The 16,545-nt window shown below is 35.9% G+C and overlaps 1 protein-coding gene across 1 annotated transcript in view; it reads left to right on the top strand.

The window, feature by feature from the left end:
- The window catches only part of LOC311302516 (uncharacterized protein), a 197,792-nt gene extending 185,729 nt beyond the window's left edge, over positions 1–12,063 (top strand). Inside the window, exons 17-18 of the mRNA XM_084428460.1 lie at positions 6,568–6,741; positions 11,098–12,063. Of these exons, the coding sequence (XP_084284586.1) occupies positions 6,568–6,741; positions 11,098–11,116 (193 nt within the window). The 3' untranslated portion in view covers positions 11,117–12,063. The remainder of the gene's footprint in view (positions 1–6,567; positions 6,742–11,097) is intronic.
- Positions 12,064–16,545: the final 4,482 nt, after the last annotated feature.

The following is a 16,545-nucleotide window of genomic DNA, read 5'->3' as shown; positions in this document are numbered from 1 at the left end:
AGGAGATGTGTGTGTGTTTCCAAGCATTAATGGTGAGGAACGACCCTTATTATACTTGTGAGCGGCACATATGAGGAGTTTCTGGGTGTTTCTCCCTCAGTTCTGCTTCAAGGTCTTGATTGTGGCATTTATTTGAGGTTTAGAATCCAATTTTTCCTGTAATTCTTTTGCCTTTTATGAATTTAATAAAGAACTCTGTCTCGTATTCTGTCCAAACACACTGCGTCGTCTACGTCAGGTGACTGTAAATGCACAAACACTGTTTCCATTGCAGTTTTGCGAAATATTTCTTTTTTGAATTGCCTGATAAACCTCCTCATGTGAGCGTAAAAACTTTTTTTCCATAAATGGGTGTTTTTGCGAAATTGACGTGTTTCCATTGGGCGTATTTTCAATTAGCAATTTTAATTTGCGCAATTTGAAGGGTAATGGAAACGCGGCTACTGTGAATTCATAAAGTATAATCAAAATGGAATCAAATGCAGGGAAATAACTACTATTTCATTAATTACAAGCAAAGCTATTAAAACATCATGATCAAATTCATCAAATTATTTTTACGTCTGTTCATATGATGTAAGAGAATTCATATTTGTAAAGCGTTTGCTCTATTTATCAAAGCGACTCCATCTACACCTGGTCACATAAATGTGTTTTTGCAAAACGGATTTAAATCCGATCTTCAGTTCCCGCGCTATATGCAGATTTAATGGAGGGCACGTCACCGAAAGCAACAGATATGAGCTGCATTTTATTGATCATCAGCTAAAATTTCTAAATCAAAGACCGCAATAAGAGAGAGCAGCAACAGCCCTGGAAGATCATTTCATTTCTTTACTTTTAATGATGATGATTGTGTGTTAAGCGTCTGCGACTTACTTTCACTTTGATTTGCGATAGTTTGAACGTTGTCTTGATGAACAGATGCTCAGCTGCTCGTCTGCGGTGATGCGTGTTGCAGTAGCGGCGTCATATCTGGCTATAACATGACATATAGCCTATCACACGCTCTCACACGCTTATTTTTTAGCATTTTTGGGAGGAGTAAAATGTACATATGTGGTTTCAACAACCAGATGCATTTACACTTGTCCAGTTTGGTCTGAAATGCGGCCCAGACCTCCTCCTGAAGTGGTTTGAGCGATCGGATTCAAATCCGTCTGGAATGCGTTTTGGAGGGCATTTACACCTGGTCTTTTCACAGAAAACACATGAAGTGGCCAGGTGTAAACAGCCCCTAAATCATCCACCATCAAAAATCGTGATATCGCATAAGCACAAGTATAAAACGACTGTTATCATGTCTGAAAACAAACACAAGTAACAGAGTTTACAAAACTGTATCGCACACATTTATTCATCGCACAGACCAATCTTTGTGTAGATATATGTCGCACTGTACAGCCCTGTACAGGACCCTTTTAATGAGCGTTTGGTGTAGGTCTACTAGGCATAGAGATATCTGAACATCTTTGCCAAGCGCAAACCAGTACAGAAGTAGCCTAATCAATAATTAAAGTGCAAGCTGAGAAACTGAAGTGGATATGGAGAAAAGCTTCTTTATATGCCATTGCCTACATTTTAAACAGATGTCTGCCAATAGGCCTAAAACATTACATATATGGTTATTGTGACAGAGACTGGGACTCCAGGTTAATAAGATTCTGACTGAGTAGCAAGATATGAATTCAATTGTGATTCTGTGAGAATTCACAGATCCAGTTTCTCTTTTTTAATCTTCCTCTTAACATTTAAAGGAATCTACATGTATGTATGTGTGTGTGTGTGTGTGTGTGTGTGTGTGTGTGTGTGTGTGTGTGTGTGTGTGTGTGTGTGTGTGTGTGTGTGTGTGTGTGTGTGTGTGTGTGTGTGTGTGTGTGTGTGTGTGTGTGCGCTCAAGTATGTCTTCTGGAGAGCAAATTAAGGATAAAATATGAATTACTAAACAGACATTAATTAAGCAGTTCCCCATACTTTTAGAGTTACAACTAACAGCCACTAGATGGCAGCAGCGTATAAGAGATGAACTGACAGCTAGTAAATCTTTGAACATGGAGTGCTGATGCTAATAAATGTAATATGTCAGGCTCACAATTTTTACAATTGAAGTGCTATAAAAGTTGTAGAAATGACAAATTCAATGTGCATTGTATTAAAAAAATCTTTATTGATATGCAAATAGTTTAGTTTAGTTTATTTGTTTATGTGAGCAGTAAACATTCTGCTTAAAAGGAGTGGGCCGAAGCAAAAGAGCTTATAAGCGCCCACCCCCAAAATTAATACAATAAAATTTCTCATTTCACAATAATACACAGGAACATAGTGCAAAAAGAAACAAAACAACAACAAGGAAACAACAGCAAAAAGAAATGACCATTTACAAGTTGGCCTTTACATTTACACCTATGCTGTGAGGTGCATTAAAAGACGAGGTTTGATGAGCCCGTTGGGAGGGTCCCTCTCCACAGATCCATAGATCGCCTACAGTAATTCTCTTTTTTTGTAATTCTGAGCAATTGAATCATAACCGTTCAGAGCAACAACACTCTTCCTTAATTAATAAAATGTAAATTGATCCTAATGCTCCCCCTAGTGGCAACTCATTTCTTCTCTATACTTTTCAAAAATCTTTTTTGTATCTATATTTGAACAGGTTGATGTTTGGACATCGTTTCATCTCCATCTCCAAATTATTCCACAATTGAAGTTAAATTCATCTCGTAATTCATAACAACCAGTACGTTCTTGGAACCTTCTTTGTATTTGGCTCGGTAACAATTTGTGCCTTGCTTCGTATAACATCTGTACTGTTTGAAACTCAGCAATGTCACAAAACTTCATGATCTTTGATTTTAAAAATAATGAGTTTGTGTGGTCCAAAAATAGACAATAGACATCCAGCAAAAGAAAAATGGCAAGTGATGTATGCCCTCAAATCTGTAGATGTAACACTTTACAATAAGGTGTCATTTGTTAATGCAAATGACCCGCCATAGGAAATGAATGGAAAATTGGCAAAAATATGAAAATACAGAGGGTTTTTTTGTGCGTACAATCTACAAATCAGCCACGATAACACAAAATAGGTGTCATTTTAAAGCTTAGAATCTCAGTTTTTTAATGTATCTAATCACTTTGATCAACTCCTAAAGAATACTGAGTAATCACTCTAAAACAGAGTGTACCCCCCGCAGGCGCCACCTAGCTGCGAAAAATATAATCATAATATTTTTCAAAAATATTACATTGATCAACTTAAAATAGGTGTCATTTGAAAGCTTATAGTCTGAAATTTACAATGAATGTAGCCAATTTGATAAACTCCTATGTAGTGCTGAGTTATTTGCTGATAAATAGAAAAAAAAGTTTTCATAATTTATTATATGAATGAATATTTAACCACTTTTTTGTACTACATACAGCAATATGTCAAATACATCATACAGCTGAGATAGTCCTGTGTCATATGTCATTTGAAAGGTCTCCAAGAGTAGAATACAACAAGCATAATTGTTTCAGGCTTTTTACTAAACTTAATGAGGGTTTGTGTAAAAGACGCCCCTCAAGAGACCCATATGTGGATACTGAATTTTAGACACATTTCCGCTCATAACTTCATGAAACATACTGCATACAGATATAGCTCATATGTAGAGGGACTTCCCCCAAAAAAGATTTTTCCTCCTACTGTATTTCCTTCACGAATTATTGCATGTCAAACAAGAGAGATATGCAAAATCATAATAAAAATTATATATATTTCCTGTCTTTTATCAGCAGTTTCTCGGCAGGAGAATGTCCAAATGTAATGTAATTTATATTTTCAATAAATTTGAAAAGTGTTCTATCAAACGATACCTACCTTTAGACTCTCCTAGTTATAGTTTTGGAGTTATGAGTCTTTAGTTTTGTGTGTGTCACTCAGACAAAACTCTAAAAATGCCTTAGTTTTTTGTTCATAATTGCTGTTGCCAATTTTGAATAAGAGTTACTGTTCATTGAATTGTACAAAAAATAATTTTCATGAAAATGTTTATTATAGAAGGTTAATAAAAAATGTTATGACTGAAAGAATTGCATTTTTATTAAGTTAGAATTAAAACAATGGGAATTAAAATGCTTTCCATTTGTTCTCTTTCTAATGCAGTGTTCAGGTTTGACTGTATTATAAAGTAAAACTGGCACTTCAAATTACCATTTAAACCAACCAAACAAACAAAAAACTTGACAAAAATAGTCTTTGAGAATCTCTTATTATATATTAAAATCCACAACCTGAAAAAAATAGGCAAATATGTGCAAAAACAACTAGAATTCTCAAGCCTTTCTACAGAGAGCTGTAAATCCATCTAGTGGTTAAAATATGATATTGCACGATAATTATGCTCACTACATCCACCAGATGGCACCAATCTGACTTCAAAAATTGTTTTCTATAGGCCTAGTCTCTACTTTAACCTGAAATACAGAATTAATAAAAGAAAATAAAAAAAAATCTATTATATTCAATGGGAAAAAATGGATCATAATTATTGCATAAATATTTATTATCATCATAAAATTCTCTCAAAACACCACAGAAAAAAAGAAAAAATATTATTGAACAAAAATAAATTTCATTGATTTTACTAAAAAAAATCCCCCTCCGGGTCATTTTAGACCCGAAGACCCCAAGTGTGACGAAAACATGAGGAACCCCAGAGGGCTAGGCTACTGTACTGTATATGTCTGATTTATGTTGAAGTGTTTGGGACATGGCTTTTAATGCTGAGTCTTTTGTTTATGTACACAGGCTATCAAAGTATATCAAAATATGAATTTAGATTTATCGGCCAATATATCGGTTATCGGCTTTCAAATGAAAAGAATTATCGGTTAAAAATATCTGAAAAATCTGCTTGAGTAACGAAGTATTTGTGCTTCCCATCTCTGACACTTTGACATGGTGATAAACATTTAACAGCCTTTACTTTAAACACACTCTCCCCCGACTCTCCCAACAAAAATCCCGCCCCCTCTCAGAAAATACATAAAACTGACATTACTGAGCTATATGCGTTTAATAGTAGCCTATTAAAATGGTACAATGGCATTGCTCAGTTCAACGTGTTGGGAAATCGGGCATTTTGTCCTGCGTCAGCATTTATTTAAGTTAATAATAATCGCGTATTTTGCGCACTCAAGTTCGTTATTTCAAATAACTGAAGCGACGCGCTCCTTTTGTCCAGGCGCAGCGAGTCAACATGACCCAAACTACGGGTGTTTTTTTCTTCTCCGTAAATAAATCTAGTAGCAGAGCTACAGCAAGCGTTTTCCGATGGTGGAAATCCATTAGCTCTTAAAACGTCTTTGTCGTTGTGGAGAGCGCAGTGCATGGTTGCAGAGCAACGACAATCGGACCGAATTAAGATAAGCTAATGTGCATTGTAAATGTCAGTAATTTATCTTTTTTGACTCAATCTTTTTATAATAATGATTTAAAGGCTGAAATATGCGAGGTTTATCTTTTTATAAAAACTCTTTTCTTATTCTTTCTTTAAAAAAAAAATCTTTTTATATAAATTTGACCCGACCGTCCGCGACCCGAATATCATTAAAAATATTTTTGGATGACTTGTAACCGCGGGTGACCGCAGGCACCCGCTCATTTTGGAGCAACCCGCGCATCACTGGTGTCCATGGAGCAAGAGTTGAGTGTGTTGCAGGCTTCCCCCGTGATGCTGTCAGGCCGAGACTCGCTGCGGGCGTTTGGTTGGCCAGAAACTACCGACACAATCAAACTGTGTGTGTGTGTGTGTGTGTGTGTGTTTGTGCGTGTGTGTGTGTGTGTGTATGTGTGCGTGTGTGTGTGTGTGTGTAACAAGCGTCTTTCTGAGGAGAGCTACGAGAATTTCTGTCTTCTCTGTCCATCTTTATTGTCAGTGTCCTGAAGGGACGTAGATGTGTGAACTACGCAACCGGTTTTTATGACATTTGTGTGAGAAAATGATTATCATATACAGTATATATGCATTTATAGTGAATGTATGGAAAATACAGGTTGTGTTGAATGATCTGGTAGGACTTTCACTGTCCGCTGTAAAATCCTCCAGTTTCCCCCTGATATGTAGTGAGAGCCGGCATGGGCCACTGACAGATGACACACACACACACACACACACACACACACACACACACACACACACACACACACTCACACTATAATGAATACCCGTTCTTTATAGCGTTCTTCCTATAAGATTATTTTTCAAAGTAAATACCAAAATCATCCAGGAAATTATGGAGTTCTGCTGGACCCTTAGAATCGTCCCAATCCTCCCCTGCTAACACACACACACACACACACACACACGTTAGGTTTACATGTTTTATGGGGACTTTCCATAGAAATAATGATTTTTATACTCTACAAACTCTATAATCAATCCCCTAATCCTAACTGATGAATTTTCACAATGTGAACTAATGAGTATTTGTATATATTTCATATTGACAGGATTATGTTATTTTTTAAGTGTCATGTTTATCTCTGGATATAGGCTTAATGTGTGTCATTGTTCTCTACAGGTTGGAGAGTTGTGGTGTGACAGATGAAGGTTGTGCTGCTCTGGCTTCAGCTCTGAGATCAAACCCCTCACACCTGAGACATCTGGATCTGTCATATAATAATCTAGGAGACTCAGGAGTGAAGCTGTTAGAGGATCTGAGGGATGATCCACATTATAAACTGAAGACACTGCAGTAAGAACAGTTTTTAACGATTTTCATCATCTTTTTATTTAAAGTTCAAATGGCTGATTTACTCACTAGAAATATAAGTAAATTGTACCAGGTTCAGTAACACCGTGTGTGTGTGTGTGTGTGTGTGTGTGTGTGTGTGTGTGTGTGTGTGTGTGTGCCGTGCACAGACATTTTAAGGGGCAGTGGCCTAAACCAAAAAAGGGGCACTATTTTGTTTTTTTGGGGGGGTTGGCACACTACAAAGTGTGCCAACAACAAAAAATGTAGTTATTTGTATTAGATCTGATCGAGAGTACAATAATTTGATTAGACAAGCAGCTAATTCTAAGAACGTGGATATGTTGTACACAGGGCTGGACTGGGGAAAAAAATTAAAAATCGGCCCTGGCATTTTGGCCCAGACTGGCCCACTATATGATCATAAACACCACCCATATTTGCACGCCCTTAAATATATGCATACCAACTCCAATTCCTTAAAACCACTAATGCCATGTAATGAGTGAGTATATGAACGAGTGAGAGTTAACAGATGAAATAAGTAAAAATTTGGCATTTATTAATACAGTGATGAAGCCTAAATAAAGCTATAATCTGCATTGGCATAGCAATACCAGTGTTTCTCACAGGATTTTTGGTAAAACTGTGGTGGGTGGACCTCGGTCCTTAGGGGGGTTTGGGGGCATGCCTCCCCGTAAGAAAATTTTGTGCATTTTAATGTTAAATTCATCAATCTGGTGCACTTTGAGAGTTCAAGATTAAAAGCTCCAACCCATATTCAGTGTCCAAATTAAACAAAGAAAAATTCAAACCTCTTTTAGTTACAGTGTCTATTTACATTACACCTACTACATAATAATAGTTATAATATTAATCCAATGACAGTAATAGCCATATTTTGTAAAACAAATGCACTAAAACAATAAAGGAAACTTTCATAATTAGTTTTGTACCAATTTCTATACTTGAAAGAGATAAGCACATGATCTTTTATTTTGACGGAAACTGCATCAAGCTTTTATTTTGGCGGAAAACATGGTTTACAAACGCCTCTCATTACATTTCTAGTGAATTGCGGTAATCGTCAACTATGCAGATGTGGAAATTAACTGGGTTATGGGTTCCTACACTCATGACATAGCCTAAGTGTTTTGAAAGTAGTTCTGCTTACCGCAGGCTCTACACTTTCTCATCTCTCTCCTGATCCTCCTCACTATCATCATCTGCCACAGGAGCTGATGAAGGGCAGGAAACATACACTACCGTTCAAAAGTTTGGGGTCAGTAAGATTTTTAATGTTTTTAAAATAAGTATCTTCTGCTCACCAAGGCTGTATTTATTTGATTAAAAATGCAAACAAAAACAGTAATATTGTGAAATATTATTCCAATGTAAAACAGCTGTTGTCTATGTGAATATACAGTAAAGTGTAATTTATTCCTGTGATCAAAGCTGAATGTTCAGCATCATTACTCCAGTCTTCAGTGTCACATGATCCTTCACAAATCACTCTAATATGATGATTTGATGCTCAAGAAACATTTATGATTATCATCAGTGTTGAAAACAGTTATTTACATTTTTATTTCATGATGCTTTGATGAATAGAAAGTTCAAAAGAACAGCATTTATCTGAAATCTAAAGCTTTTGTAACATTAAACACCACCGTTCAGGAGTTTGGGGTCAGTAAGAATTTTTATTTTATTTTTGGGGGAAAGAAATAAAATAAATCAATACTTTTATTCATCAAGGATGAGTTAAACTGATCAAAAGTTACAGTAAAGACATTTATAATGTTAGAAAATATTCTATTTTAAATAAATGCTGTTCTTTTGAACTTTCTATTCATCAAAGAATTTTGAAAAAAAAATTGTACACGACTGTTTTCAACATTGATCATAATAATGAATGTTTCTTGATCATCAAATCATCATATTAGAGTGATTTGTGAAGGATCATGTGACACTGAAGACTGGAGTAATGATGCTGAACATTCAGCTTTGATCACAGGAATAAATTACACTTTACTGTATATTAAAATAGAAAACAGTCATTTTAAATTGTCATAATATTTCACAATATTACTGTTTGTTTTTTTATCAAATAAATACAGCCTTGGTGAGCAGAAGAGACTTATTTTAAAAACATTAAAACATCTTACTGACCCCAAACTTTTGAATGGTAGTGTATATTTTGACACATTTTACAGTGTCTGCTTTAAGGGCCTGTTTCTATTTTTTCACGCTGTTTTTCTGCACATTCCTTGCGTTTCTTCTCCATCTTGCTGACTATTTTGACAGATACACACTGACACTGCTGCACGCTCGCTCACTCGTTTAAAGTTGTGATTGGCCCAGCCCAGTGTCAATCAAGAAAAGAACCAATGGGCCGCTGATCTACGTGTTTCATGGGCTGGTCTGTCAGAAGAAAAAGAAAAAAAAAACCTAACGCTGACTTTTTCTGACCAATGCATTACACCGGCACAAACCCAGCACCGCCAATTAAGCAAAACAAAACAAAACGAATGGGCCGCCGATGTACACATTTTATGGGCCGTTAAAAAGAAAAAATAATAATAATAAAAATAATGTATGAGTATGAGATCTATCGGCCCAAAAAGCACGTCGGCCCACCGTGAAAGTGCGCGGTATGCCCGATGGCCAGTCCAGCCCTGGTTGTACAAGTTGTTAGCACTAGTAGAAAGAGCCAGAAGACCAAGAGCAAAACATTACCGACATAAATACAAAAAAGAAAAGAAAAGAAAAAAAAGACTAATTTCGCAGATTCAACCACTGTCTTGCATAGCCTACCTGTTAATGCGACCGCTTTCGTTAACTGTCGTATACTGTGAGTGATGCTGCGGAGCGAGCGGGAAAACCTGGAGCGGATTAGCGGAATCAGCGGAATGCTTTAAACTGTGTTTAATATGAGTGTAATTCTGCTCATACTGTTGTGACTGACTGTGAAAATAATATTAATGTTATTTCAGCTTTTCCCCTTTAACTGTCTCTATAGGCATCTTTCCACAGCGAGTTAAGGCTGCTCTTAAGCGGCTCTGTGTCTGCTCAAAGTTCTGTGGAAAGACACAATGCCGCATGAAAGCAGACTTAAAATATGCCGGGTCTGACCCGCCTCAGCCCCGAGTGTCAAAGATGACTCTGATATTGTTTTGTTCAGTGTAAATGAACGCGATCTTGTGTCGCTCTAAACTACGTCATTGTCATGACAACCAAACGCGCGGCGCGAGAATCAAGAAGCGGAAGTCTAAACATATCAGCCATAATCCATATTGTTTTAGCCAAATTAAAAAATGTCAGCCAACAAGAGACAATAAAGTAAAAGTGTCCTGTACTCAGATCGTGAAGAAACCACCAGAATAACAGAGTCGACGTGTGTAATCAATTGGCTTTCGCCGTTTGTAATCTTCCTCTAAAGAGACTGGCAGATCAACGCGCTTCTACATTTCTCTCAGATACGCTAATGCTTATTCGCCGTCACTGTGTGATATTATATTCCAGAAATCATCTTCTTGAGGACGATATTTCACACACACACACACACACACACACACACACACACACACACACACACACACACTGCCTGAAACGCTGACGACAGCAGAATTGTTCTTTCTGGCTCTTTGAAAAACATGAATGAATCCTGCGGTGATCGACCCGGTGTAATAATTCATAATATATTTGTAGCATTTGTTCCATCTGGAATAGTTTTATTAAGAAATATAAAATATCTCTCAGTACCACAGAATCATGACGAACATCAGAGCGTGAGATCGCTATATCACACAGAGGAAATCTGACATTCTGTGTTTTTATTTATCTTGAGTTTTATTTCTTTAATATTTAATTACTTTTAAATTCATTTTATAACACTTTATTAAAACTGTAGTTTTAAAATAGTAATGTTCAAAGTATTATTTCCCGCGATTTTAATAACTAATTCCTGTGTAAATGCATTTATGTTCTCGGCGTCAGAGAAGCAATAAACATTCTGTGTAAATGCACATTTTGTGATTTTATGCCGCTTCAGATTTGGTTTGTGTGTAAAGACGCCTTATGTGTGTGATAATCTGAGATCTGGGTTGTTATGAACTGATATTAAATGTGTAGTGAGTGTAATGGTCATTTCTGCTGGTTCTGGATCAGCTGTCCGGTGTGTGAAAGTGACCTTTCATGTGCTTTTGATTTTGTAAAGTGACTTTGAGCATCAGATAGAAGCGATATGATCATGCTTGAGAATGAATTAATATAGATTATCTAGTTAGTTTTCTTATGAAAAGATGTGACAGATGTAATATCTCATACTGCATATGTGACTGTGTGTGTGTTTTATTATAGGTTATTGATGGCAGTGTGATCTTGTGCTGATCATCTGATGGTGAATAAGGATCCACTACAGAGACTCAGTCAACAGAATCAACAGAGACTGAAGATACAGTGACTTCACTGTTAGAAATGAAGACTTCATGTAGATCTCAGCGATCCTCTGACAGACCTGATGAGGCGGCAGTGAAACACCTTTTATTTCACAGCAAATTACAGTTTCTCATTCATAGATTAATCATTTTATGTGTATAAACGCACAGTAACTCAAAAAGCTCTGAGTTTTGTCACAGAGTAAATAAAGAGCCTGAATATCTCAGTGTTTGTGTTGTACCAGCAGAGGGAGACAAAGACTGATGATAATTCATTTTTCATAATTATGAGAAGAAACAGTTCAAGCTCACTTTTGAATGGAAGCTCAAGTTTATACATCATGTTTTTAATAATGGTTGCATTACATGTGTATTAATGTATTAAAGGGGTCATATGATGTGTTTTCATGTTTTCTTTTTCTTTAGTGTTCCTCTACTTTTTATCTTCTTCTTCTTCTTCTTCTAATGGAGTTTTATGGCGGTTGGCAAACCAACTTTCGGTGCATTACCGCCACCAACTGGACTGGAGTGTGAAGCACTAATAATCATTTGGAAATTAACAACTTAAACAAAATAGTGGAAGAGATTATATAAAAAATAAAAAAAAGACTATATATATTTAAATGTTATATTATTTTAAACCCATTACTTTAAATTCTCCAGTATACTCCTATTGCTTTAAAGTCCACATGAATTCAAAATTGACCATATTTATTTTGTTTGCCTAAATTGTTAGTTTTGTGGTGAACAATTCATCCATGCAAGTCAATCCACACAAAAAAAAATTTTGGCTTTGTAATCTTTAATCAAAATCTGAAAATGCCCCTCCCCTCTGCCTTGGAGGACCTTCTCTGATGACGTATGTTTGACGGCTTGGTTTGGGAAACGCTTAACCACTCCCCTCAAACCGTTAAGGCCAATTTATACTTCTGCGTCGAGGTTAGGGTTAGGGTTAGGGTTAGGGCTAGTCTGCTATGAGCGAGAGATGGAGAGGAGGAGCGCTAGAGTAAAACCCTGCCCTCTGTTCAATATTTCTTTTCACTGGGAAATACGTCACAGCACTGGAGAAAAGTCGTTTGCAACTTCCGGTTCACGCAGACTTTAATATATTTCAGAATAACACTATATATCTTGTTCGGCATGCGTTTTCAATAGGCTTTCCATATTAAATGATACAACCCCCAATTTTCTTACTTCGTTCATAAGTTCTAACCGTTCTTTTACATATTTTATACATTTTATTAACATGTTCAATTGTTTCTGCCTGATTACAATAATTACATTTACCTGTTTTATGTTTTCCTATTTTGAACACTGAATGATTTAGTCTAGTGTGCCCTATTCGAATGCCAGAAATAATTGTATCTTCTTTTCTATTCCTAAAAACACTTCTTCCATCTCCTACTTGTTTCTGTATACTATACATTTGTCTACCCTTGTTATCACTATTCCATTCTTCTTGCCATTTGTTGTTTATGAATTCTTTCATTTGACTGTTTTGCTCAGAGTCACTTGAATATTTATCTCGTAGTGTTTTACAGCTTGCGTCGCTAGTTTATCAAGCACTTCATTGGCCTCCAGTCCCACATGAGCAGGAGCCCACAAGAACACTATTAAACTGATGTAACCCAGAGTATCTGTCCTGCTCCCCTCACAGATCATGCTTTTATCCATCTTATTTGATCTGATTCTGGTACTGGTTGTCACACAAACCCTGGATATTGGAAACTAAATTGTTCCCTCTTATTGTTTAGGTATTAAGAGCATCATTGAAGAATTTAAAGCAAAAGCTGGTGTTTCAATATCTTCTAATTGGGAAATGTTTAAATACCAGTGTAGAAAATTCTCTATTCGATTTAGTAAACAGTTAGCGAAGGCAAAATCTTTAAAGTATACCTTTATATTAAATGAAATGAATCAAATTTTAGGCAAACAACAGACAAGTGAAGATGATAAAGTAAAACTGCACAATCTTAAAGAAGAATTAAATAACTTTTATGCAGAAAAGGCTAAGGGTGCCTTTATTAGATCAAGAGTGGCTCGAATTCGGAGAAAAAAATTCAGCATATTTTTTTAATTTAGAAAATAAAAGAGGGAAATAATTTCTCTAAATATTGAGGGCACTTTGGTCACAGATGAAGCTAGAGTTTCTCATTTTTATTCTCAGCTTTATTCTTCTTCATTTAAACCTCGTTTTTCTGATAGTTTCTTTGAGAGGGTTCAAGCATTCACACCTATTATAAGTGATGGAAATCGGTCGTCTTGTGAGATGGATTTGACAATGGAAGAGTTGGATATGATTATCCAGAAAGCCCCCCTCAGTAAAAGCCCTGGTCCAGATGGACTGCCTTTTGGCAAGACATAGAAAAGCTTGTTTTGGAAGTTTTTAAAGACTGTATAAAGAAAGGAGAATGAACTGAGTCCATGAAGCAGGGCTTGATCACTTTAATCCCAAAGCCTAACAAAGATTCTTCATATTTAGATAATTGGCGTCCAATTACTTTACTTAATTCGGATTATAAATTGTTAGCTTCCCTTTATGCAAATAGATTGAAACCATGCTTAGAAGAAATTGTCTCAGTTTCCCAATCTGGCTTTATGAAAGGTAGGCATATAGCAAATAATATTCGGCTTGTTTTAGATATTTTAGATTATAATAAATTGATCAACGATGGTGCAATCATTTAATTTTTAGACTTTTATAAGGCCTTTGACACGGTCGAGCATGAGTTTATGTTTGAATCTTTGCGCAAATTTGGTTTTGGCTCTTCCTTTATTAGAATAGTTCAGACTTTGTACAAAAATATTGTGACCGAGCGTTCAAACAGGGTTCGCCTAACACTTAGAAATAATAAAATAATAAACGATAGCAGTTTGACCTCTTCACTCTCCTCCACTTTATTATCCAACACCTCAGATCACCAACTCCAAAAACCCGCGACACTCTAGTACCAGGTGCGCATGCGGCATGACACATGCCTATCTACGGCAAGCCCCGAAGGGAAAAATACATTGCATACACACATATACAACGAGCGCCAGTACATCCAGAGTTAGTGCATCATAACAGAATTCAACAAAGTCTGTTAAAATATTAACAGCAGTGTATCTTTGGTGAATGGTGTTTCTCCCCGGTTTACGATTAGCAGGGGCATCAGACAAGGGTGTCCTTGTTTTTATTAGTCACAGAGTTTCTTAATATTTGTATTACTCGCTGTGTAGATGTTCAGGGTATTGTTGTAGCTGAACACACTTTTCTAATTAGTCAACTGGCGGATCACACCTGTCTGTTTTTAAAAGATGAGAAACAGGTTCCTGTTATTTTGGAAGCTTTAAAAACATTTTCTAATGCTTCTGGTCTCACTGTTAATCGAAATAAAAGTGAAATTATACCTATTCACAGTCTTGAAAAAGGTCATATAGAAGGTATTGAGGTCAAAAGTTCTGTTAGATATTTAGGCATTTTAATAAGTAAATCACCCAAAGATAGAATTTTAGATCATTTTTCACAACGGACAAAAAAAATGAACGAATGTCTTTAATTGCTGGCCACAAAGAAATGTAACTATCTATGGTCGTGTCTTGATAGCTAAAGCTGAAGGCATTTCTAGGATTGTTTACCCAGCTTTGTCCTTATATGTCAACCCGTAAACTTGCTCATCTATCGACTCTATACTATTTCAATTCTTGTGGAAAAATAAAACTGAGTATGTTAAAAGGAAGACTCTGATAAGAAATACTTTGGAGGGAGGTGTGAATGCTGTGGACTTCAGTACTCTCAGTCAGGTTTTCAAGATCGGCTGGATTAAACGCTGCCTGAATGCTGATTCTCATCTGTTATGGTTTCACATACCTAAAGTTATCTTTGAAAAATGTGGAGGGTTACATTTTTTTATTGTCTTGTGATTTTAAATGCAACAAACTTCCGTTCAAGCTAATTTTCATAAGCAAGCCTTGGAGGCCTGTAAGCTTGCCTTTTGCCACAATTTCCCCCCTCATAGGAGTATTATATGGAATAATCAGAAAAAAAATCTATCTTTATTAAGGATTGGGTTGACAAAGGTGTTCTTTTTGTTTTGGATTTGTTGAAGAAGGATGGCAGCTTTTATTCCTACAATGAATTTATCAACCTTTTTGGAGTGGATTCCTCGCCTAAAGTTTATAACTGGGTTAGTAATTCTATTTCCCCTAAACTTTAGCATATGGTTAGGTCATACTGTAGCTACAGAGTATCCGTTTGTGAAATGCCCCAGTTGTCTATTGGAGGTTTGGAGCTTTCCAATGTCAAATGTAACAATTTTTGGATTAGAAGATTTCTTATTGGGAAAATCAGCTGTCATCCTAAAGCTTTTTTCAAATGGAAATTAAATGATCCTTCTCTTTCTACCATTAATATATGGACTGGCATTAATACGTTTCTGTTACCTAACAAGTGGAAAGAGCTTCACTTTAAAACTCTACATAATTACTATCCCTGTAACTCTCTTCTTTCTAAATTTAAGTTAGACATCTCTTCAGACTGCGCATTCTGTAATTCTAATCTTGAAGCAATACCACATTTGTTTTTTGAATGTGATTATGCAAAGGAGTTCTGGGAAAAAGTATTTTTCTGCTTATTACAAACTCTTTATTTCTGAGGTTGTGAATGTGCTGTTTTTGATTTGGGACTCCGGGTCAAAGGAGATGGATGACAGATTAAAACTACTTACTTTATGTGGCGAGTTTCATCTCCATAAGTGTAAAGTTACTGATTCTAAGCCCAATTTTAGACTTTTTTGTGTTGATTTGAAATTATTTTATGACTCTCTTTGTTTATCAGCTAATAAGAAAGCTGCTAAATCTTCTTTGTTGCTCAAAGAAATTATGGTTTCATTGTAAATTACTTCCTGATTTTCTGAAGATTATTTATTTATGTATTCCCATTGTTATTTATTTCTAATTACTTGTATTCTTTTTTTGTATTTGTAGTTTCTATGAATGTTTTGTTTTTTAGTAGACTATCCCTTATTTGCTGCCTTGCTTTACTTTGAGTTTACTGACTTATTTTTTATTTTATTTTACTTTTTTTTTTGTGCTTGATACTGTATCCCCTGTGCTTTTTGTTCAATAAAAAAAAAAAAAAAAAAAAAAAAAGAGGCTTCCTGAACCACTGAGACCTCGCAGCCCATTGCTTCACCCAAAGGTTCATTACTCGAAGCTTCATTCAGCATTGCTCACTAGTGACACCTAGCTACTGTGCAAAAACATAGCAGACTAATTAATTAATTTTGAACCAATGACCTGAGCAGACATTTCTCCATTGCCTGGGTATAAAATAAAATATGTATCTTTCTCTGTCTGAATTTATTTATGCAGAGACAACTGTCACACA

The sequence above is a fragment of the Rutilus rutilus genome (genome assembly GCF_951802725.1).
Source record: "Rutilus rutilus genome assembly, chromosome: 13".
NCBI lineage: Eukaryota > Metazoa > Chordata > Actinopteri > Cypriniformes > Leuciscidae > Rutilus > Rutilus rutilus.
This window is presented reverse-complemented; position numbering and strand designations above follow the sequence as displayed.